The sequence below is a fragment of the Hemitrygon akajei genome, chromosome 18 (genome assembly GCF_048418815.1).
Source record: "Hemitrygon akajei chromosome 18, sHemAka1.3, whole genome shotgun sequence".
NCBI classification, from domain to species: domain Eukaryota; kingdom Metazoa; phylum Chordata; class Chondrichthyes; order Myliobatiformes; family Dasyatidae; genus Hemitrygon; species Hemitrygon akajei.
In genome coordinates, this window is record NC_133141.1 from 44,943,582 (window position 1) to 44,971,446 (window position 27,865).

Here is a 27,865-nt window from a genome sequence, read left to right on the forward strand (position 1 = left end):
CGTGTGTTTTTGCCGAGAGCGCTTGCGCCATGTGTTTCTGACAAGACCGCTTGCACTGTGCGTTTTTGCCGCGAGTGCTGCCAAGAGCGCTTGTGCCGTGTGTTTCTGCCGAGAGCGCTTGCGCTGTGCGTTTTTGCCGTGAGTGCTGCCAAGAGCGCTTGCACTGTGTGTTTCTGCCGAGAGTTCTTGTGCCGTGTTTCTGCCGAGAGTTCTTGTGCCGTGTTTCTGCCGAGAGTTCTTGCGTGAGATTTTTGCTGTGGTGGGCAGTGCTGCAGTAACTGCAGAAAAGTATTCCTGCATTATATAGGCTGTGTATTTATCAGATCATTCCTGCTTTTACTTTATGTTACTGTTATTTTAGGTTTTGTGTTATTTGGCATGATTTAGGAGGTTACTTTTTGGGTCTGCGAACGCTCACAAATTTTTCCCATATAAATGAATGGTAATTGCTTCTTCACTTTACGACATTCCGGCTTACGAACCATTTCATAGGAACGCTCTACCTTCGAATAGCGGGGGAAACCTGTACATGTATTTTAAAAATAGGATGGATTGTTTGAATTGAATTGGAATGAAAACATTCTGCAAAGCACATTTGAATGCTCAAATCATGCTCAAACACTAATCAGGCATCAGTTGAAGGTACTTTCTTATAAAATTGAGGAAACACAGTCTACTGCCTCTTGTTAATTAAATCAAGGCACGGTTGCATTGAGATATTCAAATTGAACTGCCAGGAATTTTTTGGTAACTGAAGGGTCTTTCTTTTCAATTATATAATATTCATTTTTCTCCTGCAATGACAGTTGGGTCTAAATCCCAAGACTGGTGCAGAAAAATACAATTCAAATTTTATATTTATATTGTTAGTACATTGAGTTAGCATTTTCAGCAAAAGTTATTGAACAGGAATCTCAAATTCCTCATTAATGAGTATGGAAAGTTGGCTCTGTTTATATTGTGGTTTCACTGTATATTCTTGCTTTATCTTTCCAATGTCAGAAGAACTGCGGTGCATTTTTTCCAAAATCAATGGTATTAATCAACATCAGGTGAAAAACCACCTTGTAGTTTATCGCAACTTCAGATTTGCATTATGACTCTGTTTTTACACAAATTCAACTCTGATATAAAGTTAAACAGAATCCAGGTGGTCCTCCAGGTCATCTTTAAAAATTGAACTTTTCATGGCCATTTGAGACCAGCAAGTGGAGCTCTGTACACATATTGAAACTTTGGTTGCTCTCTCTTGAGTAGTGTGAATGGGGAGTGAAAGTTAAGGTAATATCATTCATTAAAAGTAACTTGCATCAACATAGTGTCCTAAATGCAGCAAAAGTTTCCAATGTACTCCATAAGCCACATTAGGCAGTATTAGGAGCAGAGTCTAAAGGTATAGATATAAAAGGAGCAGGTTTCTATGGAATATCTTATAAGAGGAGAGAGAGGTGGGGAGGAGAATGATTTCAGGTGGAATTCCAGAATCCATTGCTGGGGCAGGTAAAAGCAAATGAGCCACTGGTGAGGCAATAAAAATGGATCTACTGTACAAGCAGATACCATGGTATCTACATTTCAAGATTAAAACCAATAGTCAATAATCATAGAGGACTTGAATGAATGTTAACCTCACGCTATGAAATGGGGACCTCAGTCCAAGTCCATGTAACAACAGAACCTCTTTAGAAATTGAGCAACTGGGAGAAGCTTTTCCATTTCCATGGATTTGGGAATGAAGAATTTCATGTTTAAAGTTGCCTCTGGTTTCTGGGACTAGATATCTTCATGCCATGTGCAGTATAGCTGCACTATTGACCTCCGACTGCTGCCCAGGTGTGAAGGAGAGCACAATTTCTGAGTGATATTCATGCATACAATTAGTCCTAATGGCCATGGACCATAGAAATGTTTAATGAATTTATTGTAAAATTTAAACATTGCCCGTCATAAACCTCAGCTTTTGGTTGTCAGTTATTTTAAACCATTTGTGCACTATTCGTCCACTGTTATGCAATGAAAAGTCCTAACCTTCAAGTTTGTCAGGAACTACTGATGCATCGTCACTGTAGGATCTCAGCTGTTTCTCATAGGAGAAACCTGGAATATAAGAAAGAACATTTAGTAACGTTATTATTGCATGCCTCAATCCAATCACTTGTCTTGTGCACCTCATTTGAACAGTGATAACTATGGTTAATAAAGAAATCTATATTAGCTAAGGTATGTACTGAGAACTGATTCATGGCAGCACAATGGTACAGTGATGTTGTATTGATTTTTGGGTCAGTAATTTATCCTATAATGTACTATCTTACTATTTGTAGTGTTCAAGCAGATCGATTGTTCAACTTCGAAAAGTTGAATGCTGGCAGTTTGTACAACCACTTAACCTGTTTAGAAGTCAGTGACAAGAACATACTGTATCCAGGATAGATGGAATTAAAAAGATATTCTTTGAGATTGTTAACAAAGATCCTCATTGGATATTAATGAGATAAAGTTTTACTTGATTGTGAAGATGAAACAAGTGAAAAGGAAGATTAAAAGGTTAGCATAACTGCTGGCTGATACAACCGCACTTTATCAGTACCAACAACTGAACAATCTCGCTTACATTTTTGAATGTGAAAATCTGAAATACTGAACATGGGAGGATATATGTTGCCTCTGCTCCTGTTGTAAATCTGTAGTCTAATAATGAATTTGAATATGTAGTGTTTTAATTGTGTAATTAACACTTCAAAACAGACATCTATTGAGGCTTGCTTGTTCATTACATCCATCCATATTGGCTTAACTTCAGGTTTCTGCATACCAGATTTTGCTAACTGCACCCTTTTGTATTTGATTTACAGTTGCAATAGTCGGTGATATCCACGAATTTTGTTCTATTTTAATACAAACTTTACATTTTGCAAAGGGTTAAGGCAAAAGGACAAAATGAGACAAAATGGTTCTTGGGAGCAGGCCAGCCTGAACAAATAGAGACAGCATATGCTATAAAATTTAACTATTTTAAAATGAAACTTCCTATTTTAAATTCCTCCTCAATTCCAGATATAAAACCAATTAAATAATATATTTTAATTCCTAAAGTTAGTTCTATTGACCTCAAATGTATATAATAAGCTTTCTCATGCTTGCATATACAACCAAGGACAAATTTCCCTTCCTTGCTGTACAAGGATCTCCAGTCTCATAAATATGAAATTACCAGTTGATCATCGAAGACCTAATTCTGCTTACAGTGCTTTGTCAGGTATCTGTGCTAATAGATAAATCAAGCACATTTTCTTTAGGGACAGCAGCAGGTCATTCTGCATTTCAAGCCCATCCTTCTATTCAATTAGATCAGGGCTGAACTGTACCTCAAATCCATTTACCTGCTTTTCTTCCAAGTCCCTTGATGGTCCTACCCAATAAAATTCTATTGATCTCATTCTTAAAAGTTCAATAGAACCAACATCCATTGGCTCTGGGGAGAGTTCCAAGTTTCCACTACTTATTCATGCAAAAACAGTTTCCAATTTCTAAAATGCTTAACCCTGATTTTAAGATTATGCTGCTTCATTCTGAATTCTTTGGAGGATATGCTCTTTCTGAATATGCTCTACCATTTTCTAGATTATAGTATTTTCAATATTCAAATGTTTGAACTAATGAGGATTATCGGCGTTTACCTTCATTACACTGAGGTCCCAACCTAGAGAAGCTGCAACATAGGACTATCTGCATGCTCGCTAGCACCAAGCATTCTCAGAAGCAAAGAATCAAATGGATTACATCTAGTATGGTGGTGGTCAATTAAAGAACTACTGGGAGGAGGAGATTCCAAGAACAAATTCATCCTCAATGATGCTGAGACCCAGCATATGAATGCAAGGCAGCTCACGTATTCACAGCCAACAGAGATGATTCACCTCAGCCTCCTCTGGATATCCTCACCGTCACAGAAGCCAGTCCCCAGCCAAATAATTTCATTCAATATAGTATCATTAAACAGCTGAGAGCAGAGTCTATGGAACAGAAAACCTACACGTGAAAACCAGTGTGCATCTCTAGCATATCCGGTTGAGATTTTATTCACCCAGAGAGTGATGAATACCTGGAAAACACTGCCTGAGAGAGAGTGGTGGAAGCAGAGTACTTGACAAAATTGAAGAATTGCTTTGACAAGCACTTGAATCATCTGGGTGTAAAAGGTTACAAGCCAAAAGCCTGAGGATGGGATTAATACGAATGGATGTTCCACTGGTGGGCATGGATTGAACGGCCTGAATCCATATCATATGATTCTATGACTCTATTCAAGTTGTTTCACTGTATTGGCATCTATCCAGAAATGTGGAAAATTGCTCACAAGCAAGACAAATCCAACCCAATTAATCCAACCTACTCTCAAACATCAGCAAAGTTACGGAGGCCATCAATGACAGTGTCTCTTAGCTGCACTTACCAATTACCTATTCACTGATGCCTAGACCTCACAGCTCCAGCCTATCTGCAGCCTTTGTTCAAACATGGGCCACAGCGAGGTGAATTTTGCACGCGAGAAGAGAGACTGCCCTGGACGAAAAGGAAGCATTTGAACGAATGTGGCTTCAAGGCACTCAGGAAGAACCGAAGTCAATGGGAATCAAAGGGAAAGCACACCAGTGATTGGAGTCAAATATCACTCAAAGTAAGACGGATGAAGCTGCTGATGGTATTTCCCATAAACTTTACAGTTCTATAAGTCAATAGCTGAACTGCATCCTATTGTACATGGCCAACCAACAAAAAATTCTAAATGTGATTAAAATGATGGGAATGTACTCTAAAGACAAGAATTACTGATTTAAATTCAGTAAGTTGAGTGTGTCCCACCCAGGCAATTAATGAATAATGATTCATACATGAATAGATTAAGGATCTAAGGGAGTCAAAGGATAAAAGAAAGTGGAACTGAGCTAAAAGAAAGCCTATTCCCACCCTTATTAAAACACCAAATCAACTTGAATCTTCAGTTGTCACTATCATGTTACTTTCCATCTCTTTGACTGTCAATGAATAACAAATCTCTATCTGATGCCTGTGCATTTGTGAAAGATCTGTTTAGACCACTGAAGGATCCTGATTAATTGACAGGAAGCCCAGAGCCACAGGCCAGGTGCCTTGGTGCAAGAGAAACAAGTCAGTGTGGCTTCAGGAAGGTTAATTTCATGGGTGAAAGGGAAACAGCTTTGGTGAAGTAACTTCAATGAGCCTTGCAACTACAATATGTGGAATAGGTAGTCAAGGCTTAAGGCAGGAAATTAGCTACTCCCTTGGCATATTAGCAGAGCCTCTGAGAAGTCATTCTGGGTCATAGGTACAAGACTCAGGGAAGTGTAAAATGCCTCAGTTTTACTAGTACTGTCAGCTATTTCTTCCATGTCCTTAAAATGAAGAAGCACCTTCATCTGAAAGCAACTGTATTTTCAAATTTATTTCTTTACAGGTTTTATCTTGTATCTGATGTTGGCACACATTTGTCAATTAACTCAATGACTTGATGACTGAAGTTATGACAGTCATTTTTATCACTATCTTTCATGCAGTCAGACTCAGCAATTCCACTGTAGTAATCTGTCCCAGTGTGGCCATTAACAGAAATATAATAAAATCTAAAAGGGGTTATTCAATATGATACAGAACTTTCCTGTCCTTCCTCTTTGGGGTTACAACCACAGTATAATTTTTGTTTCTTATGAAATTAATCATTTCCAAATACTGTAGTGGACAAAATTGCAATTAGATGAAAACAATCTTCAAGAGGTGTGAGAAACTTATCCTTTATACTCCTCCTTTAAAGTCACATGTAAATTTTGGCTACCCAGTTTGTTGACATTTAATATAGGACTTTTTAAAAAAAACTCTTGCCTTTCAATTCCCTATTAAATGTTACTGCTTCCTTACAGTTTTTTTAAGATATTAACCAAAACCTTTGTAGCCACTGAACTAAGCCATTAAGAAATATTAACTGATGTATAGATTATTGTTGATTTTTTTTTTCTGTAAGCAAATACCCTTGAGTAAAGCAAAGGATTTTTTTGTCAGCAGTAAAGGTTAAAAAAGATCTATGTACAGTGGAGGCTTGCTTATCCATTAAGTTTACCTTGCCCATCAGGAGTTTTGCAGACTAAGCTATCTGCAGAACGTTGTATGCTGACACAAATGAACCCCAGAACTCAATTTAGATCCAACTAAATCTGGCTATTTATTTCTATGTCTAGATTAACAACATTCCATTCATAGAAGTCCAAAATGTGTTTTGTTTTCTGACCATTTATCAATTTATATTATACGCTGGGGACCCAGTCCATTTGGAGTGTATAACAAGAGGTTCTGCTATAGCAATTTAAAACAGATAACCAGCAGGGTGTCTAAAGTCATAGTTGATGACAGACTGTCTCATTAGGATTAAGGTGCATTTAGCATTGCTCTTCGTGGGCAGTTACTCTTCAGAATGATCATAACAAAAGTGCACACTGTTTAGACATCAGCTGTAGGATGCCAAGCAGTGGAGAACCTCTTATAGCTTTTCATCCATCTTAGTACTAATGCAGCATCCACGCCAGAACCACTAGTCTCAAAAACAGTGACTTCCCAAAGCCATCAGGCTGCCAAACACCTCCACCCATTAATCCATCCACCACTACATACATATCATCTAGCGTCACTTTACGTACATACAATCACTCCATGTATTTAACAGTTACTTGTACATTGTGTTTTACAGGACTGCTTCTATTATTTATTGTGTGTGTGGGTGGTTTTTTTGTTTTATTGTGTTCTTTATGCTTATTGTGTTTCTCATGCTGCATTGAATACAGAGTTACGATCATTTTCTTCTCCTTTACACTCACGTACTGAAGAATGGCAATAAACAATCTTCAATCTTAAAACTGAATCTTAAAATCTTGAATCTTAAAACTCTTGCCAACATCAGTATGGAACCAGTGTGAATTCTATTCTGGCTCAGGCTTGGAATCCAGACAGGAAGGAGATTTTTAGAAGTATATGACACAGAACAGACCCTTTGACCCATGATGTCAATGCCAACCATCAAGTACCTATCTATATGAATCCTACTTACCAGCATTTGCTCTGTACCTTTCCATGCCTGAGTGACTTAAATTCTTCTCTAGGATATTTATTGAATGTTGTGAAAATAGTTGCCTCCATCACCACCGAATCCAGTACATTCCAGATTCCAAGCACCTTCTGGGTGAAATGGTTCTCCTCAGATCTCTTCTAAATCTCTTTCTCTTTCCCCTAAACCACTGTCCTCTAGTTTCAGGTATCCCAGGCTTGCAAAGAAGTTTCTCAATCTTCCCTATCTATAGCCTTCATAATTTTGCATGACCATCACACCACTGTCAAGTCTCCTCCTCTCCAAGGAAATCAAACACAGCCTATCCGGTGTCTCCTCATTACAGAAATGCTCCACTACAGGTAACTTCCACAGTGAATCTCCTCAGCACCCTCCCCAATATAATCACATCCTTCTTATAGTTTGGCAACCTGAACTGTAAATACTAATCCATTTGTGGCCTAACCAATATTAGACCATGGAACAGCAAAGTACCGGGACAGGCCCTTCAGCTTACTGTCACTGTCAACCAAGATGCCTGTTTACACTGCACATTTGCCTCCACATAGTCTATATCCTTCCATTTCCTGCCTGCACATGGTCTATATCCCTCCATTTCCAACCTATTCCTTTCAATAATACAAACTGATCTCTTTAAAGAGAGTTGGACAATAGAACATTGTCCCATCAAGTGAAACTTTACATAGTGGAACCTTTATAGAAATTTATGTGTGTAATACCGATTAAAGATTAAAATGTGCCTCTGACCCATCTGTATGCCATTTGTCTACAGAGGTTTATATATGGTTTTATAAGACACTGTTATTTATGTTAATATCCAGATGACTGCTCCACTGAATTATCCTTTTGGAGACTGAAGAAAGCTGAGGTGCATTGAAGGAGGTGCATTGAAGCTACTGCACAATATTTAATGATGTCTTTTATATGCTTAATAGTTCCTCCACAGCTCCATTGGTAAATGTCTTGCTCATACTGCAGTGAACTGGGTGATGTCTGTGCAGTGCGGTCTGATCTCTGCTCTGGCACTGGTGGAGATGGTACAATGGCTTCATTGAGATTGAGCCAAGAAGGGGACCAAGTTCCTTCTCCCAGTCTCTTCCCAGTCTTTCACAACTGTAAAAGGAGTCAGGCCCAGCTATGGTGGCTCTCATCATGAAACTGTTTGCCGAATCTCACTTTTGAAGATGTTACATGAAAAATAACCACGTGATCCTTGGGCATGTGAGGCTACTCCTTCCAATAGGGAAGGGAGAAGTTAGGAAAAATTTTGATAACTAGCATATCTTCCAAATAAAAACAGAACTAGTTAAGAATTAATCAAAAGCTCACATTGGAATGTCAAATTCAAAAAAGAAATTTATGAATGAATTGATAGAAGGTTCAATCACCCCGTAGCTTTAATATCACAAGTTATTTATGTTCAATTTATTTGTCTATGCCAAAACATTGCAAAAAGTCTGAGTTATCCCAGTGCTTAAATCAATATCTCCTTGAATAACATATTCACATTAATCTGATCAACCATTCTAGTTAGCCACTGCACGGCACTGTAAACATTTTAAACTGCTTTTCATAAAGCCATTCACATGCTGGTATTTATGTATTTATGCCTATTTTATTCCATATCTGTACTTTAACTTCATTTTTATATAATTCTTATAATTGTTAAATATTGTTTTTAAATTACATGTTGTGCCAACACACCACAGCAAATTCCAAAAACATGTAAATGTATATGGCAAATAAAGTTGATCCTTGATCCTTACATTTTATAAAATATTTGACAAAACAGGGTAAATACTGTTGACTAAATTAAAAATATTATTATTCAGGAGCTTGGGACTGTGCAAAATTTGGGCAACACAGTAACTCTACAGGTCCTGCGTAGTGAGTTCAGGGAGTCAGGTGCGAAGCTGAAGAGCAGGACCTCCAGGGTAACAATCTCAGGATTGCTACCTGTGCCACGTGCGAGTGAGGCAAGGAACAGAAGGATTATACAGATTAATACGTGGCTGAGAGGATGGTGCAGGAGGGAGGGCTTCAAGTTTTTAGATAATTGGGCTTTGTTCCAGGGAAGGTGGGATCTGTTCCGACGGGACGGTTTACACCTGAACTGGAGCAGTACTAACATTCTTGCAGGAAAGTTTGCTAGTGCTTCTCGGGGGAGTTTAAACTAAATTTGCAGGGGGCAGGGATCCAGAATGCGAGAGAGGATAGTGAGATGAAGAATAAAGGACAGGTGGGGACTACACGGTTCCGGAATATTAAGTGTGTAGTAGAGAAAGGTGAGGCGGAGCATGTACAGAGGGATGGTCTGACGGAACATGGAGTTAAATGTGCAGAAAGAATATGTAAATTTAGGAAGGACAACAAAATTCGAGGGGCGTATAGCCCGATGGGAATTCGGGGAGCTGGGTTAAGCACAATAGGCAGCGATTTAAACAGAGAGAGGAGAAATGGGCTAAAAATTCTATATCTGAATGCACGAAGTGTCAGAAATAAGGCGGATGAGCTTGAAGCTCAGGTGCGAATGGGTAACTATGATGTTGTTGGGATAACGGAGACATGGCTGCAGGGAGATCAGACCTGGGAAATGAATGTACAAGGGTATACGTGCTATTGTAGGGACAGAAATGTGGGCAGAGGGGGTGGGGTGGCCCTGTTGGTGAGGAATGAGATTCAGTCCTTTGCAAGGGGGGACATAGGATCAGGAGAAGTAGAGTCTGTGTGGGTAGAACTGAGGAACTGTAAGGGCAAAAAGACCCTAATGGGTGTTGTCTACAGGCCACCAAACAGTAGCATGGATATTGGGTGCAAGTTGAATAGGGAGTTAACATTGGCATGTGGCAAAGGAAATGTCGCAGTAGTTATGGGGGATTTCAACATGCAGGTGAACTGGGAGAATCAGGTTGGTGCTGGACCCCAGGATAGGGAGCTTGTAGAGTGCCTACGGGATGCATTCTTGGAACAGCTTGTACGAGAGCCGACCAGGGACAAGGCTATTCTGGATTTAGTGTTGTGTAATGAACAGGATTTGATAAGCGATCTTGAAGTAAAGAAGCCATTAGGAGGTAGTGACCATAATATGATAAGTTTTTATCTGCAATTTGAGAAGGATCAGGGCAGATCGGAGGTGTCAGTGTTGCAGTTGAACAGGGGAAACTATGGAGCCATGAGGGAGGAGCTGGCCAAAGTTATCTGGATGGATATCCTAGCAGAAAAGACAGTGGAACAGCAATGGCAGGTATTCTTGGGAATAATGCACGAGGTACAAAATCAGTTCATCCCCCGGAGAAGGAAGGATTCAAAGGGGGGAAAGGGGCCACAGTGGTTGACAAAGGAAGTCAGAGATTGCATAGCATTTTTTTTTAAAAAAAGGAAATATGACAGAACTAATGTGAGTGGGAGGACAGATGATTGGGAAATTTTTAAGGAACAACAGAACTTAACTAAAAAGGCAATACGGGGAGAAAAAATGAGGTACGAATGCAACCTAGCCAGGAATATAAAGGAGGATAGCAAAAGCTTTTTTAGGTATGTGAAGAGAAAGAAGATAGTTAAGAACAATGTTGGGCCCTTGAAGAATGAATTGGGTGAAATTGTTATGGAAAACAGAGAAATGGCAGAAGAATTTAATGAGTACTTTAGATCTGTTTTCACTAAGGAAGACACAAGCAATCTCCCAGATGTATGGATGGGCCAAGGACATAGGGTAACAGAGGAAATGAAACAGATTGACATTAGGAAGGAAACGGTGATGAGTAGACTGATGGGACTGAAGGCTGACAAATCCCCAGGTCCAGATGGCCTGCATCCTAGGGTACTAAAGGAGGTGGCTCTGGAAATTGCAGATGCATTGGTAATCATTTTCCAATGTTCCTTAGATTCAGGATCAGTTCCTGAGGATTGGAGAATGGCTAATGTTATCCCACTTTTTAAGAAAGGAGGGAGGGAGAAAACAGAGAACTATCGTCCTGTCAGTCTAACATCAGTAGTGGGGAAGATGCTAGAGTCCATTATAAAAGATGAAATAGTAGCATATCTAGATAGCAGTGATAGGATCGGGCCGAGCCAGCATGGATTTACCAAGGGCAAATCATGCTTGACTAATCTATTGGAGTTTTTCAAGGATGTAACCAGGAAGTTAGACAAGGGAGATCCAGTGGATGTAGTGTACCTCGATTTTCAGAAGGCATTTGATAAGGTCCCACATAGGAGATTGGTGGGTAAAATCAGAGCTCATGGCATTGGGGGGAAGATATTGACATGGATAGAAAACTGGTTAGCAGATAGAAAGCAAAGGGTAGCGGTGAATGGGCGTTTCTGGGAATGGCAGGTGGTGACTAGTGGAGTGCCACAGGGCTCGGTATTGGGACCACAGCTGTTTACGATTTACATCAACGATTTAGATGAAGGCATTGAGAATAACATCAGCAAGTTTGCTGATGATACTAAGCTGGGTGGCAGTGTGACATGTGATGAGGATGTTAGGAGAATTCAGGGTGACCTGGATAGGCTGGGTGAGTGGGCAGATACTTGGCAGATGACGTTTAATGTGAATAAGTGTGAGGTTATCCACTTTGGGAGTAAGAACAGGAAGGCAGATTATTATCTGAATGGTGTAAAGTTAGGTAAGGGAGAAATACAGCGATCTAGGAGTCCTTGTTCATCAGTCACTGAAGGTGAATGAGCAAGTGCAGCAGGCAGTGAAGAAGGCCAATGGAATGTTGGCCTTTATTACAAAGGGAATTGAGTACAAGAGCAAGGAAATGCTCTTGCATTTGTACAGGGCCCTGGTGAGACCATATCTGGAGTATTGTGTACAGTTTTGGTCTCCGGGGTTAAGGAAGGACATCCTGGCTGTAGAGGAAGTGCAGCGTAGATTCACAAGGTTAATTCCTGGGATGTCAGGACTGTCTTACGCAGAGAGGTTAGAGAGACTGGGCTTGTACATGCTGGAATTAAGGAGATTGAGAGGGGATCTGATTGCAACATATAAGATTATTAAGGGATTGGACAAGATAGAGGCAGGAAATATGTTCCAGATGCTGGGAGAGTCTAGTACCAGAGGGCATGGTTTGAGAATAAGGGGTAGGTCATTTAGGACAGAGTTAAGGAAAATCTTCTTCTCCCAGAGAGTTGTGGGGGTCTGGAATGTACTGCCTCGGAAGGCAGTGGAGGCCAATTCTCTGGATGCTTTCAAGAAGGAGCTAGATAGGTATCTTATGGATAGGGGAATCAAGGGATATGGGGACAAGGCAGGAACCGGGTATTGATAGTAGATGATCAGCCATGATCTCAGAATGGCGGTGCAGGCTCGAAGGGCCGAATGGTCTACTTGTGCACCTATTGTCTATTGTCTAATGTTGTCATCTCAAGCTCTAGCCAACCCAGGTTTGATACTGGCCTCTGGGGCTGAATTTGTGGTGTGCGCATTCTCCATATGACCACGTGGATTCTGCTTGGCTGCTTCATTTTCATAGCACAAACCAAAGACATGATGGTACGGTATTAGATTGTTTGGCTGCTGTAAATGAAGGGGGTCATAGCAGAATCAGAGGGTGGTAATGGGTACGTGTGAGAATAAGGTAAGGGGAATTGTGGGGGGATGAGATTGAAAAGATAGCTCTGAGAATGGGCATGAAGTTGATGGACTGAATAGTCTTCTTTTATGTAAAAAGGAAACTTGAAAACCCACTGTGGTCGAAGTGACTGCTCCTAATATAAAGACACTTGTGCAGACAATGTAGACTTCAGATTAGATTCAATCCTTGAGGACAACCCATTTGATTTAAATCATTGACATTGTGCATCAGTAAAACAGCTATCCTGATTTTAGAAGTAAATATTCTTACAGAAGAGCTACTTGACTGACTCTGTGATTTTACCTTTGGAATTGCTGGACTGAGTAAGGTAACCTTCATTAGGCATGTACATGGAGGGACAGCCAGGAATATCTAGGGAAAAGACAAATATTTGTTGGTTATAACGAGGTCCTGCAGTTTCACCAGTAATTCAGCAGCAGAGACAACAATAAACTTACCTACTTTAATTGAGTATTAGTGTACAGACAAATATTAGTAAATGGCAATTATAAACAGAAATTTGTAGAAATAATGCATGCAATAAGTGATGTGCATTATACCCTCCATGCATAAAAACATAAAGACCTCTGGTCAAGAGATTCAGCTGTTGCTCAGACCAAACATCAGAATGGGGAAATAATGTGATCTAATTGGTTTTGACTGTGGAATGATCATTGGTGCCAGATGGGGTGATTTGAGTATCACAGAAATTGCTGATCTCCTTTGATTTTTGCACATAACTGTCTATAAAGCTTAGAGAAGGATGCAAAATACAAAAAAAAATTCATTGAGTGGCAATTCAGTGGATGAAAATACCTCGTTAATGGGCAAGATCATACATTCAAAACATGACATGAACGGACATTCAGTGTCCACTTTATTAGGTACAGGAGGCACCTAATAAAGTGGCCACTGAGTGTATGTTAGATATAACTCCACCCTTATTTAATATCTCCATTACTCAATGAATTCAACTTTTACAAATGGGTTTCAAATTGACTCAGAATTTGCAGTGAGGAGAAATGATACTTCCCAGTACCTTAAAAAAAGCTGCTCACAAAGATCTAGAGACTTCAATGCAAGAACTTCTCCTATTCTGATGCCCTTGTGCTGTCAAAGTGATCACTGGCATCCAGCATACGTGTGATACAACAAACAGACTAAGCGGCCAGCCAAGTAAAAGTCTCTCACAGTCAGCCAGGATGCAATGTTAATTAACTTCTCAAACATTACACAGAGTACTAAATAAAGGTGGCAACATACATATTTTGATTAAAGTAGAAGCTAAAATATTATAAACAATTTAAAAAGTCAGATTTTAAAAAATCACATTTTAAGTATCCCTGTTAGGAAATTAGATACGTAGTGCTAGATAATATACTCTTCGATAATTATAATTTAGTTGGAGTTCAATAATCACAGCTCTAGAACATAAGACCATAAGATAGAGGAGCAGAAGTAGGCCATTCGGCCCATTGAGGCTGCTCCAACATTCAATCATGGGCTGATTGACTTCATCCAGTCATTCCCACTCCTCTGCTTTCACCCCATACCCTTTGATACCCTGGCTAATCAAGAACCTATCTATCTCTGCCTTAAATACACCCAATGACTTGGCATCCACAGCCGCTCGTGGCAACAAATTCCACAGGTTTACCACCCTCAGATTTAAGTAATTTCTCCGCATTTCAGTTCTAAAAGGACATCCTTCAATCCTGAATTCGTGCCCTCTTGTCCTAGAATACCCTACCATGGGAAATAACTTTGCCATATCTAATCTGTTCAGGCCTTTTAATATTTAGAACGTTTCTGAGATCCCCCCTCATTCTCCTGAACTCCAGGGAATTCAGCCCAAGAGCTGCCAGACGTTCCTCATACGGTAACCCTTTCATTCCTGGAATCAATCTCGTGAATCTTCTCTGAACTCTCTCCAATGTCAGTATATCCTTTCTAAAATAAGGAGCCCAAAACTGTACACAATACTCCAAGTGTGGTCTCACGAGTGCCTTATAGAGCCTTAACATCACAACCCGGCTCTTATATTCTATACCTCTAGAAATGAATGCCAACATTGCATTCATCTTCTTAACCACCACCTCATCCTGGAGGTTAACCTTTAGGATATCCTGCCCAAGGACTCTCAGGTCCCTTTGCATCTCTGCACTTTGAATTCTTTCCCCATCTAAAGAATAGTCTGTCCGTTTATTTCTTCCACCAAAGTGCATGACCATACACTTTCCAACCTTGTATTTCATTTGCCACTTCTTTGCCCATTCCCCTAAACCATCCAAGTCTCTCTGCAGGCTCTCTGTTTCCTCAACACTACCCGCTCCTCCACCTATCTTTGTATCATTGGCAAATTTAGCCACAAATCCCTTAATACCATTGTCCAAATCATTGACATACATCGTAAAAATTAACGGTCCCAACACCAACCCCTGTGGAACTCCACTGGTAACTGGCAGCCAGCCAGAATAGGATCCCTTTATTCCCACTCTCTGTTTTCTGCTGACCAGCCAATGCTCCACCCACACTAGTAACTTCCCTGTAATTCCATGGGTTCTTATCTTGCTAAGCAGCCTCATGTGCGGCACCTTATCAAAAGCCTTCTGAAAATCCAAGTGCACCACATCTACTGCATCTCCTTTGTCTACTTGCTTGGAATTTCCTCAAAGAATTGCAGTAAGTTTGTCAGGCAGGATTTTCCTTTCAGGAAACCACGCTGGCTTTGGGCTGTCTTGTCATGTGCATGCAGGTATGTCATAATCTCATCCCTAACAATCGATTCCAACAACTTCCCGACCACTGATGTCAGGCTAACAGGTCTATAGTTTCCTTTCTGCTGCCTCCCACCCTTCTTATATAGCGGAGTAACATTTGCAATTTTCCAGTCATCCAGTACAATGCCAGAATCTATCGATTCTTGAAAGATCATCATTAACGTCTCTGCAAGCTCTTCAGCTACTTCCTTCAGAACCCGAGGGTGCATTCCGTCAGGTCCAGGAGATTTATCCACCCTCAGCCCATTAAGCTTCCTCAGCACCTTCTCAGTCGTAATTTTCACTGCACAAACTTCACTTCCCTGACACTCTTGAATGTCCGGTATACTGCAGACATCTTCCACTGTGAAGAGTGATGCAAAATACACATTCAGTTCCTCTGCCATCTCTGCATCTCTCATTACAATATCTCCAGAATCATTTTGTATTAATCCTATATCTACCCTTGACTTTCTTTTACCCTTTATATACTTAAAAAAGCTTTTAGTATCTTCTTTGATATTAGTCGCCAGCTTCCTCTCATTATTAATCTTTTCCTTTCGAATGAAGTTCTTAGTTTCCTTCTGAAAGTTTTTAAAAGCTCCCCAATCCTCTATCTTCCCGCTAGCTTTGGCTTCCTTGTTTGCCCTCTCTTTTGCTTTTACTTTGGCTCTGACTTCACTTGTCAGCCATGGTAATGTCCTTCTTCCCTTTGAAAATTTCTCTATTTGGAATATATCTATCTTGCACTTCCCTCATTTTTCACAGAAACTCCAGCCATTGCTGCTCTGCTGTCCTTCCTGCTAGTGTCACTTTCCAATCAACTTCGGCCAGTTCCCCTCTCGTGCCATTGAATGTATTTACAAAGATGGTTTCCTGAACCCATCCATCCCCAATGACACTCCTTCCATTATGAGACCAGAAGTGGAGACGTCAACAGCCTCAGAACAGAATGATGTCCCTTTAGAACAGAGATGAGGAGGAATTTCTTTAGCCAGAGGTAGTGAGGCTGTGGAATTCATTTCCACAGACGGCTGTGGAGGTCAAGTCATTAGGTCTATTTGGAGTGGAAGTTGATTAGTAAGGGTGTCAAAGATTATGGGGAGAAGTCAGGAGAATAGGGTTGAGAGGGATAATAAATCAGCTATGATGGAATGGCAGAGCAGACTCGATGGGCTGAATGGCCTAATCTGCTCCTACAGTATGTTTTATGGCCTTATTTGCTGCTAAATTATGTGTGACTTAATTACTGCTCCTGCAGCAGTGCTCAAGCACACACTGGTACAAATAAAGGGCGTGGTTAACAAATCTATTAGAGTTTTTCGAGGAGGTTACAAGGACAGTGGGTGTTGTCTACATGGACTTCAGTAAGACCTTTGACAAGGTCCCGCATGGGAGGTTAGTTCAGAAGATTCAGTCACTAGGTACACATGGTGAGGTAGTAAATTGGATTAGACATTGGCTCAATGGGAGAAGCCAGAGAGTGGTAGTGGAGGATTGCTTCTCTGAGTGGAGGCCTGTGACTGGTGGTGTGCCACAGGGATCAGTGCTGGGTCCATTGTTATTTGTCATCTATATCAATGATCTGGATGATAATGTGGTAAATAGGATCAGCAAATTTGCTGATGATACAAAGATTGGAGGTGTAGTGGACAGTGAGGAAGGTTTTCAAAGCTTGCAGAGGGATCTGGACCAGCTGGAAAAATGGGCTGAAAAATGACAGATGGAGTTTAATGCAGACAAGTGTGAGGTATTGCACTTTGGAAGGAAAAACCAAGGTAGACATACAAAGTAAATGGTAGGACACTGAGGAGTGCAGTAGAACAGAGGGATCTGGGAATACAGATACAAAATTCCCTAAAGGTGGCATCACAGGTAGATAGGGTAGTAAAGAGAGCTTTTGGTACATTGGCCTTTATAAATCAAAGTATTGAGTATAAGAGTTGGAATGTTATGGTGAGGTTGTATAAGGCATTGGTGAGGCCAAATTTGGAGTATTGTGTGCAGTTTTGGTCACTGAATTACAAGAAGGATATTAATAAGGTTGAAAGAGTGCAGAGAAGGTTTACAAGGATGTTGCCGGGACTTGAGAAACTGAGTTACTGAGAAAGGTTGAATAGGTTAGGACTTTATTCCCTGGAGTGTAGAACAGTGAGGGGAGATTTGAGAGAGGTATATAAAATTATGATGGGTATGGATAGAGTGAGTGCAAGCAGGCTTTTTCTACTGAAGCTAGAGGAGAAAAAAGCCAGAAGACATGGGTTAAGGGTAAAGGGGGGAAAGTTTAAAGGGAACATTAGGGTTGGGGCTTCTTCACACAGAGAGTGGTGGGAGTGTGGAATGAGCTGCCAGATGAAGTAGTAAATGTGGACTCACTTTTAACATTTAAGAAAAACTTGGACAGGTACATGGATGAGAGGTGTATGGAGGGATATGAGCCAGGTGCAGGTCAGTGGGACTAGGCAGAAAAATGGTTCGGCACAGCCAAGAAGGGCTAAAAGGCCTGTTTCTGTGCTGTAATGTTCTAAAAACAGCAGCTACATGGCAACTCCATCACCTGCAGCTTCCCCATCAAGCCACACCACCTGAGTTTGGGATATTTCTTTCATTTTCTCTGGGTCTAATCCTACAGTCCCTGCCTTCCCACATTTGGACGAGCACCTCCACCAGCAGGATTATAGTGCTTTAAGATTTTGCCTCACTTTCTCAGAGGCAGTTGCAGAGAGGCAATTAATGCTGGCTTGGTTAATAAATTTTGCATCCTGAAAAATAACAAACAAAGCAACATTAAAATCATAATTAGATCCTATAACAAAGTGTAAAACTTTTGGGATATTTCATATGTTGTGACAATCTGAAGTTCACAATGTTTCAAGTACTTCTGACATAACTGCCCGGAGAAAGATTAATCCACAGCCTGAAGGTGCACTGCACCTTTGAAAGCAACATTGTGTGACTTCCACAATAACTTCCCCTCATACAGTAAATGCAGGTATTTATTTTTCCATATGATACTGTACATTTTATCACTGAGCCATGGGGGGAGACCTGAAGACACATTTATTAGCAAACTAAGTTCTTCTTCCTTATGGTCATCACAGAGTTAATAAGCTATGAAAACTGAAGTGCGCGCCTGGACTAAAACTGGTGTATAAACAATTTATGTATTCATAAATTCAGACCATAAAAGGGAATCTATTCAATGCAAAGGTCGCACAGTAGGAAATCCCCTCCTAATATCTCTCCATTCATAATGAATTTTTTCCATGAAGAAATAACACAAGCCACATATCAAAAAAGAATTCCTGTGCTTGATTTCACAGAGAATTTGGATAAGTGATGTGTACAAAAGTATAATTATAGAGCACATTGGATTAGTCATCACCCAGCTTTACCATCCATCCTTTTCAAATATGAGTTTGGAAGACTTCCAGATGTGCAATTTGCTTCCCTCATTTTATTAGGGAATACAGGAAGGGTTCCAGTCTCAGCCTTACCATCCCTTACTTAGAAAAGGAAAAAGCTATTATTTCTATTTTGAAGAACAACAGGAGAGTGAGGAAAGAGGCTCAAAAATAGCTTTGCAACTTAAAATTCCCTATTTGGTTGTTACTGTTTTTTTGCCCATGTAATGAGGTGGTGATAGCATAGGATCTTGATGCAGAAAGTTGGATTTCCTGCTCCATTGGAGCTCCCAATCATTCATCATTGGCAGAATAGGAGGAGAAAGTTTGATAACTTCTTGTCATTAATATACAACTTCAATATTTGGGGAGGTGCAGAGTTTGGGGTAAGGTGAGTGCCCGGGACACTGGTGGCCGGAGTTGATCTGGCAGTATCCAAAAGACTCTGGGGAGACTTGTGGTGGGAAGCTGCAAAGTGGTTGTTCAGTACTCAGTGTCAATATAATTTCAACCCAGCCAATACACTGCTGCCTGTGCCTTAACTTGTATTGTCTTTTTCTCCTAAAACCCAGAGCTTTGTGGCTCCCGATTAAATAATGTCCCACTTTACAGTTTCTATACTCGATTTCAATCCCTCCATGATCTGATTTCAATCCCCAGTTCATTAACTCCGCCCGTCTTTGGGATAGCTATAGTCATTCAAATCCGCACTGGTAAGTATTCCTGATTTTAACTGCTCCACTGCTGGCTGTCAGCCTTCAGCAGCTGAAGTCCTAAACTCTGAAACTAACTTCCAACTCTCTCTATTATACATTTTCACCCCTTTAAGACATTCAGAATCAAAATGAGGTTTATTATAACTGACGTATGTTGTGAAATTTGTTCTGTGGCAGCAGTACATTACAAGGCATAAAAACTACAAGTTACAATAAAAACTACAAGTTACAATAAAAAACAAGTAACTAGTGCAAAAGAAGCATAGTGAGGTAGTATTCATGGCTTCATAGACCATTCAGAAATCTGATGGAGGAAAAGAAGCTGTTCCTAAAATATCGGGTGTGCATCTTTAGGCTGCTGTACTTCTCCGTGATGGTAGCAATGAGAATAGGGCATATCCTGGATGGTGCAGGGGTCCTTAATGATGGATGCAGCCTCTTGAGGCATCACCTTTTTAAAATAGTGGGGAGGCTTGCGCCCGCAATGGAGCTGGCTGAGTACAACTCTCTGCAGCCTCTTTTGATCCTGCGCATTGGAGCCTCCACACCTGGCAGTAATGCAACCAGACAACATGCTCTGTAGAAATTTGCTAAAGAGTCTTTGTTGACATACCAAATCTCCTCAAACTCCAAATGAAGTAATGCCACTGGTGTGCCTACTTTGTAATTGCATCAATATGTTGGGCCAGGACAAATTCTCTGAGATGTTGATGCCGAGGAACTTGAAGTTACTCACGCTTTCCACCGCTGACCCCACAATGGGGACTGGTGTGTATTCTCCTGACTTCCCTTGCTGAAACCTGCAATCAGTTCTTTGGTCTTACTGATGTTATGTGAGGTTGTTGCAACACCACTCAACCATCCGAGCTACCTCACTCCTGTACGCCTCCTCATCATCATCTGAGATTCAGCCAACACCAGTGAAGTTTTGACCAGGCATCTACCCACGGAGCTCAGTATAGTATCAAACTCTCAGTGACAATATTCCTGTGAAATACTTTCTATTCTTTTCAGCCCTGATGAAAGGTCTCAGACTGAAACATCATCTGTCTATGCTCCTTCATAGATCCTGCCTGACTTGTAGATTTTGAGTATCTGCAGAATCTCTTGTGTTTGTGAAATACCTTGGGATACTTTACTGTTTCAATGACCAGATGTCAAAGTTGTTATATCTACCACTCTGCCAAGTCCTCCTCTGAACTGGGCCACTGTTCTGTAAAATGTATCCTTTTGTCTTCCTTATGTGGTTTTAACTCCTACCACACCACAGGAATTCCATGAGTCTTTTGGATTTTATTGGATTCAGTCAGTAATTTATATTCAGAGTCTGTAATGGCATGACCTAATAAATAGGCTCAAAAAAGCTGATACAGCCCCAAAGCCACTCCACTGTATAGAACATCACCATCTCTCATAGCCGAACCTGTTACAGCAACACATCCGAACAAGAGCCGCTGAAAAATAACCAGAAGCTTAACTCTGTCTTTTCCTTTCTCTCTCTAGCCTGTGCAGAACCCAAGTGGTCACCCAGCTGAGACCAGCTGCTTAAAAATGGCCCAGAGAAGGAATACAACTTTTTTTGGCCTGGGTCATCTTCCTTTCTCTCCTTGCAGAAGATGCTGTAATATCCTTACTAAAAGAGATTCTGCAGTTGCTGGAAACCCAGAGAAACACACACAAAGTGCTATCTGTGGAGGCAGCATTTATGGAAAGGAATGGTCGATGTTTTGGGCCGAGACCCTTCCTCAGGAGACCCTTGATGCTGGTGAAGGGTCTCAGCCTGAAATGCTGTCTGTTTTTTTCAGGCTGCCGGCCTGCTGAGTTCCTCCAGCATTTGGTGTGTGTTACTGTATTTTCCCTACAGCCCAACCAGACTTCGCACACACAGTTGTGTTACAGTGCAGTAGCAGCATAAGAGACTCAACTTGGGTCTCTGGATCAGGTGGATGTGAGAGATCCCATAACTCTAGCTAAAGCAGAGTTGAGGAATTTTCCCCGGCATCCTGGACAATGTTCGTCATTTATGCAGAGTATCTGCTTATCTACCATTTTGCTTTGGGAAGGTACTTATTGAACATCTAGTGCTGCTTCCCACAGCTGTCAGAGTTTCAGTCGGACTATGTGGAGTCTGCATATTCCTCTGTGACTGCATGTGTTTCCCCGGGAGGCTTTGGTCTTCTTTCTGGTAAATTGGCTACAGTAAATGATCTCTAATCAGGATGGAGTTGATGGGGGATGAATGGGATTGCTGGGATTGATCTGACAGCCAGCATGAATTCAATGGGCCAAATGGCCTCCTATGTTGTAAAAATTAGTTATGAGATTATGGGAGCTTACCATGCACAAACTTCTTCCTGTGTTACCTTAAGTAGCACCATTGAGTACAGTTCAAGAAGTGTTTCATGAAAAATACTTAAGAAACTCAGCAAGCCAGGCAGGGGAATAAACGGCTGATGGCAACTGTTCATTCCCCTCCATAGATGCTGCCTGACTTGCTGAGTTCCTCCAGCATTTTGTGTGTGTTGCCCAAGGTTTCCAGCATCTGCAGATTCTCTTGTGTTCAGAACATTTCAACTACTGTAAACTGATTTGTGGAGTTCTGAGGCAGTGAACATTTCTATAGAAATACAGGTTACCTTTCTATCTAATAAACCCTCAAAAACCTCCTGTAAATGAGGGCATGGGATGGTAGGCAAGAGCTAACCGGGGATCTGCTGTGATGCCTCCTGAGCACAAATAGCTGTAGCCGCACAGTGCCCACATGGGAAAAATGAATAACAGGACGTGATGCCCCAGGTTACCTTTATCCACAAGTAAATTTTCAACAAGAGTAAGAACAAATTAAAGACAGAAAATGTGTTATTTATTCAGCAAGGCTGAGGTAAATCTAAGCAATGGGCTGCAGCTGAACTAACATCTGGTCAAAACCTTTGTAGCTGGGCTGTTTAACACCATCTCCAATTTTACTAAGCATGCTCGTTTAACCCTGAAGTCATGCGCCCTTATAGAGGAAACGTCGGTGAAACTCTACACCACAGAAATCCCAGCCGGAATTCTAGCCTTTCCAACCTCCATTTTATGAATGAAATGCTGCAGCCTCCATTCACAGAAAAACAAGCCCCTACTGGTTGTTCCCAGAGGTGAGGCAGTCACTGAAGATAATGGAACAAAGTGTCAGTGGGAGCGGTAAGTGCTGCCAGCTTCCTAAATTTACCTGGAGGGTAGCAACAGTAGACAGACAGGCAGTCTGTTCACAAGTTTTTCCTAAATAATTAACTTGGCCTTGCAACTTTGGCAGGAAACAATAGGGCTCCCTTAAAGGTGGAAAATACAAAGAGAACCAGAAACAAAACCACAGTCTTTCAGTGAAAATAAACAAAGTTTAGTTAAACAATAAACCTGGCAATGTCATTACCAGCTAGGGCATCTTGTGTTCAGCGTTCAATTCCGGTTTTCTCTACAAGAAAGTTTTGTATGTTCTTCCTGTGAACACGTAGGTTTCCTCCCACAGTCCAAAGGCATATCGGTTAGTAGGTTAATTGGTCATTGTAGATTGTCCTGGGATTAGGCTAGGGTTAAATCGAAGGGTTGCTGGGCGGTGCAGCTCGGTGGGCCGGAAGGGCCTATTCCGCACTGTATCACTAAATAAACAAACACATTTTTAAATAAAATTTACCATTGAGTACTCTGGACAAAATTCAAATCCCGTTCTTATCAAGAACAGCTATGAGAAGTTTGTGGAAAGTGTTCCGAGATTGGAATCAGCAGCATTGTTTTTGTTTATATGCTATTTGCCCAAACTTGACTTGGCCTCGAATAGGTTGTGCCGCCAGTCATTTCTGGGTGAAACTGCCAAATGCAGGATTAGACTGGGGACTTTGTGAGCAGTTCACATTAGCACACCTGCCATTTTTTCCTGCATCAGGTGGTGCACACTTAATGACAATATTATTTGCACAAGGTTCATATCTGTTCATACCGCCATGAACTGGAGAGGAAGCTGGAACATTTGATCACATTAGAACAGTCTCAATAGAGTTCAAAGCACATTATACAAGTCTGTTGCTTTTATCGCTGTTTAAAGGTACACTCTGCTGACATTGGAAGATCTGATGGCTGCCTGCTGAAGTGACTGCAGGCTATTTAAATAGCTCCCAAGGTCCACAACAACTGAAGTGCTTTCTTCAGTTACTTTGCTGCTGAGATTCTCCATCAGCAGTTCTCCATTACTGGCGGCTTCTCTATGATTGTGGATGGCTTTTTAGTGTGGGTTGGAGACCTCTGGGCAGGTGGCAAAAGCTCCCACAGAGACACCACATCCCAGCTGAATCTCTCCAGTGGCCTGTTTTCAAATGTTTTTCCATATGATTCCAGGGTTGTCAGACTCTCTTGTGCCTGGACTCCTGCCTCTGTGGAGGTTACGGTTACTTCCTCACCGCTGGGTGCTTCCAGAAGGCGCACCAGATCTCTGCTGGGTCTCCTAAACGCACTAAACTGCTGCCGCAAAACAACAGGTGATAATAAGCCCGCTCCTGATTCTGAATTTGCTGCCTGTCGCAACATCACATAGGTCGCGGGTACTTTACTTTTAAAGGAAAGTGAGCTTGACTTCAATGGCAAGATAAAGCATCAGCTTGGGCTTTGGGACTTGCCAGCATTGTTGGCTTTCCAAAGTGCAGGTAACCATTAATTATACTTGCATGCTCATTAGAGCTCTTTTTAATATTATAGGTATCGACACAGAGAGATAGAGCACAGCAATAGGCCATTTGGCCCACCGAATCTACACCAACCAGCAAGTACCCATTTAGACAAATCTTCATTCCTAATGTTTTTTTATTCTCCCCACATTCAACTCTCCTTGGATATAACTAACCTACCAACCTGCAAGTCTTTGGAATGTAGAAGGAAATGGGTACACCCGAAAGAAACCCAGGCAGTCACAGGCAGGATGTGAAAAGTCCACACAGATGCTATCTAAGATCAGTATTGAGCTGGGATTGCGATGCAAGACCCTAGCTCTCGCCTCTGTTGCCATTTGAGACAGTCCTTTGGTCAATGTCGCAATTTGATTGTGCAGGGAATCTGAATATGCATTAGTACTAAACGCAGCACACTAAAAACAGATACAATCCAATTTCTAGGCTATCCATTGTAACAGTTGGCAGCTATTATAAACTGAAAATTCAACAGAATTGGGCTGTTGAAGAAAAAAAAGAGTGTTTACGTCAATCGAATTCTCCAACTGAGTTCTTGCATAAACTGTTGGCCCGTCTTAAATTACAGTGTGACAAAGCCTACTGAGCACATTAGACAGTACAAGGAACTATTTTAGAAAAAGTGTTAAAGGGGATCACAATGGTATTTTGTGTCACTTGAAGTCAGATATATTTAGCTCACATAGCATTATTAGCAAAGACAGAGTACTGGGAGAAGCAACCAACCCTAGAAACCCACTACAGCATACTGTTTTTTTGGCTGATTTAGGAACAGTTTCCACCTTGGTGACATAGACAGGAAGATGCTTGATAAAAATGTGTGTAACTGGCCTGTTTAAAAGCACTGTTCCTTCATCTTGAGTCAGGATTATTATTGGGGCACATTGGAGCAGATGTAAGCCTCTGTTACATCCCAAGAGGAAAGCCTAGGATTTAGAGCTTCCTGCCATACCTTTGACCCAGTAATCATACCCTATCCTTACTGCAGGACATCACCAGCTCACGCCACGTCTCAGTAGTCACAGGCTGAGGTCATTCTCTTTCTGTATGACCAGTGCCAGACTGCAGAAGGGGGTTATCCAAGAAATCAGTTGCCAGAACCAGAGACGCAAGAGAGATGCTGGAGATCTGAGGCAATACGCACAAACTACTGGAGGATCTCAGCAGGTCAGGCAGCATCCATGGAGGGATATGAGCAGCTGATTTTTCGGGCCGAGACCCTTCATCAGGGTGGAACCAGACAGCGGCCCTGGATCTATGAAGTTGACCCATGCTTCTGTAAAGCGAGTGAGCAGATTAACCAAACAGAAAATAATACTTTCCAAACTGAATTGTCAGGTTGTCGTGAGCACTGTGGAGGAGTGGCTCTGGTAGCTGCTGTATGCACCGTAATACAGGAAAGCAACATGAAATCATGTTTTGATCATATGACCAAAGGAGGTGGACAGGGAAGAGTTTGAGAGATGGAACAATTTCCTGCTGTTGATAGTGCTGTGATGTCAATAAAATTGTTCAAGTTCACCTGCCAGTGCTCCCAGTTGGCTTCAGTGCACCTGCCAGGATCTCAAATACAGCAAATACCTTAACTATTTGTCTTTAATCAAATTATAACCGAACAAGCCTGCATATCACCTTATGCAAATACTTCAACTTGGAAGTGTCTGGGAAGATGTGACATGTTTCTTCATGTTGCCTGGAATAAAATCTTTCCTTTGTGCATAATTATTTTGCTGATTTGTATTTTTAGATTTAAGATTTACTTTCCTTAATACTAATTTTGCCCCTTACTATTGCCTTTCCTGTTTCCCATATTCTGAATCATATAGCTAAAAACAAATTGCAAAACTACCTGTAAGAAACAACAGGCTGGATTTCACCATGGATACTTATTGACATTCATTGTTAAGATGAGCTGTACGTAGATTGTTGAGCCATACTTGACATTTGTATTTGCATTTTACTAAGTAAGCAATAAACAATATGAACCATCCTGTTGCCTCTTTCCATTCTATGGCGCAAAAGGTGATGCACAATGTTCAGCAAGGTTTCAGTAACAGCACAGACTTATTAATAATTTTTATATCTATCATATGCAACACCACAACACTGTGTGTCAGACAGAGTGGTCAGCAGCACTGGGGCTCCACAGGGGACTGTTCTGTCTCCCTTTCTCTTCACCATCTACACCACGGACTTCAACTACTGTACAGAGTCTTGCCATCTTCAGAAGTTTTCTGATGACTCTGCCATAGTTGGATGCATCAGCAAGGGAGATGAGGCTGAGTACAGGGCTACGATGGGAAACTTTGTCACATGGTGTGAGCAGAATCATCTGCAGCTTAATGTGAAAAAGACTAAGGAGCTGGTGGTGGACCTGAGGAGGGCTAAGGCACCGGTGACCCGTTTCCATCCAAGGGGTCAGTGTGGACTTGGTGGAGGATTACAAATACCTGGGGATACGAACTGACAATAAACTGGAATGGTCAAAGAACACTGAGGCTGTCTACAAGAAGGGTCAGAGCCGTCTCTATTTCCTGAGGAGACTAAGGTCCTTTACCATCTGTCGGACGATGCTGAGGATGTTCTACGAGGCTGTGGTGGCCAGTGCTATCATGTTTGCTGTTGTGTGCTGGGGCAGCAGGCCGAGGGTAGCAGACACCAACAGAATCAACAAACTCATTCGTAAGGCCAGTGATGTTGTGGGGGTGGAACTGGACTCTCTGATGGTGGTGTCTGAAAAGAGGATGCTGTCCAAGTTGCATGCCATCTTGGACAATGTCTCCCATCCACTCCATAATGTACTGGTTAGGCACAGGAGTACATTCAGCCAGAGACTCATTCCACTGAGATGCAACACTGAGCGTCATAGGAAGTCATTCCTACCTGTGGCCATCAAACTTTACAACTGCTCTCTTGGAGTGTCAGACACCCTGAGCCAATAGGCTGGTCCTGGACTTATTTCCACTTGGCATAATTTACTTATTTTTATTTAATTATTTATGGTTTTATATTGCTATATTTCTTCACTATTCTTGGTTGGTGCGACTGTAATGAAACCCAATTTCCCTCGGGATCAATAAAGTATGTGTGTCTGTATGGTTTAACTCTCAACAGCCCTGTCTTATTTTTTTTGGATCTAGGTATCACCAGCATTTATTCCACATCCCAAATTACTGCTTGAGAAGATGAAAGAAACATAGAAAACCTACAGCACAATACAGGCCCTTTGGCCCACAAAGAAATTACCTAGGGTTACCCATAGCCCTCTATGTTTCTAAGCTTCTAAGCTGAATGGTGGTGGGGGAGGAAGTGTAAGGGCAGGTGTAGCACTTGTTCCGCTTGCAAAGATAAGTGCCAGGAGGGAGATCGGTGGGAAGGGATGGGGGGGATGAATGGACAAGGGAGTCGCATGGGAGCGATCCCTGCGGAAAGCAGAAGGGGGGGGGGGAGGGAAAGATGTGCTTGGTAGTGGGATCCTGTTGGAGGTGGCGGAAGTTACGGAGAATTATATGTTGGACCTGGAGGCTGGTGGGGTGGTAGGTGAGCAC

General features: G+C 41.5%; 1 protein-coding gene across 1 annotated transcript in view; it reads right to left on the minus strand.

The window, feature by feature from the left end:
• The window catches only part of etv4 (ETS variant transcription factor 4), a 113,799-nt gene that overhangs the window by 30,250 nt on the left and 55,684 nt on the right, over positions 1-27,865 (minus strand). Inside the window, exons 9-10 of the mRNA XM_073071584.1 lie at positions 13,024-13,092; positions 2,029-2,097 (exon numbers count right to left, since the gene is read on the minus strand). Coding sequence (XP_072927685.1) covers positions 2,029-2,097; positions 13,024-13,092 — 138 coding nt within the window. The remainder of the gene's footprint in view (positions 1-2,028; positions 2,098-13,023; positions 13,093-27,865) is intronic.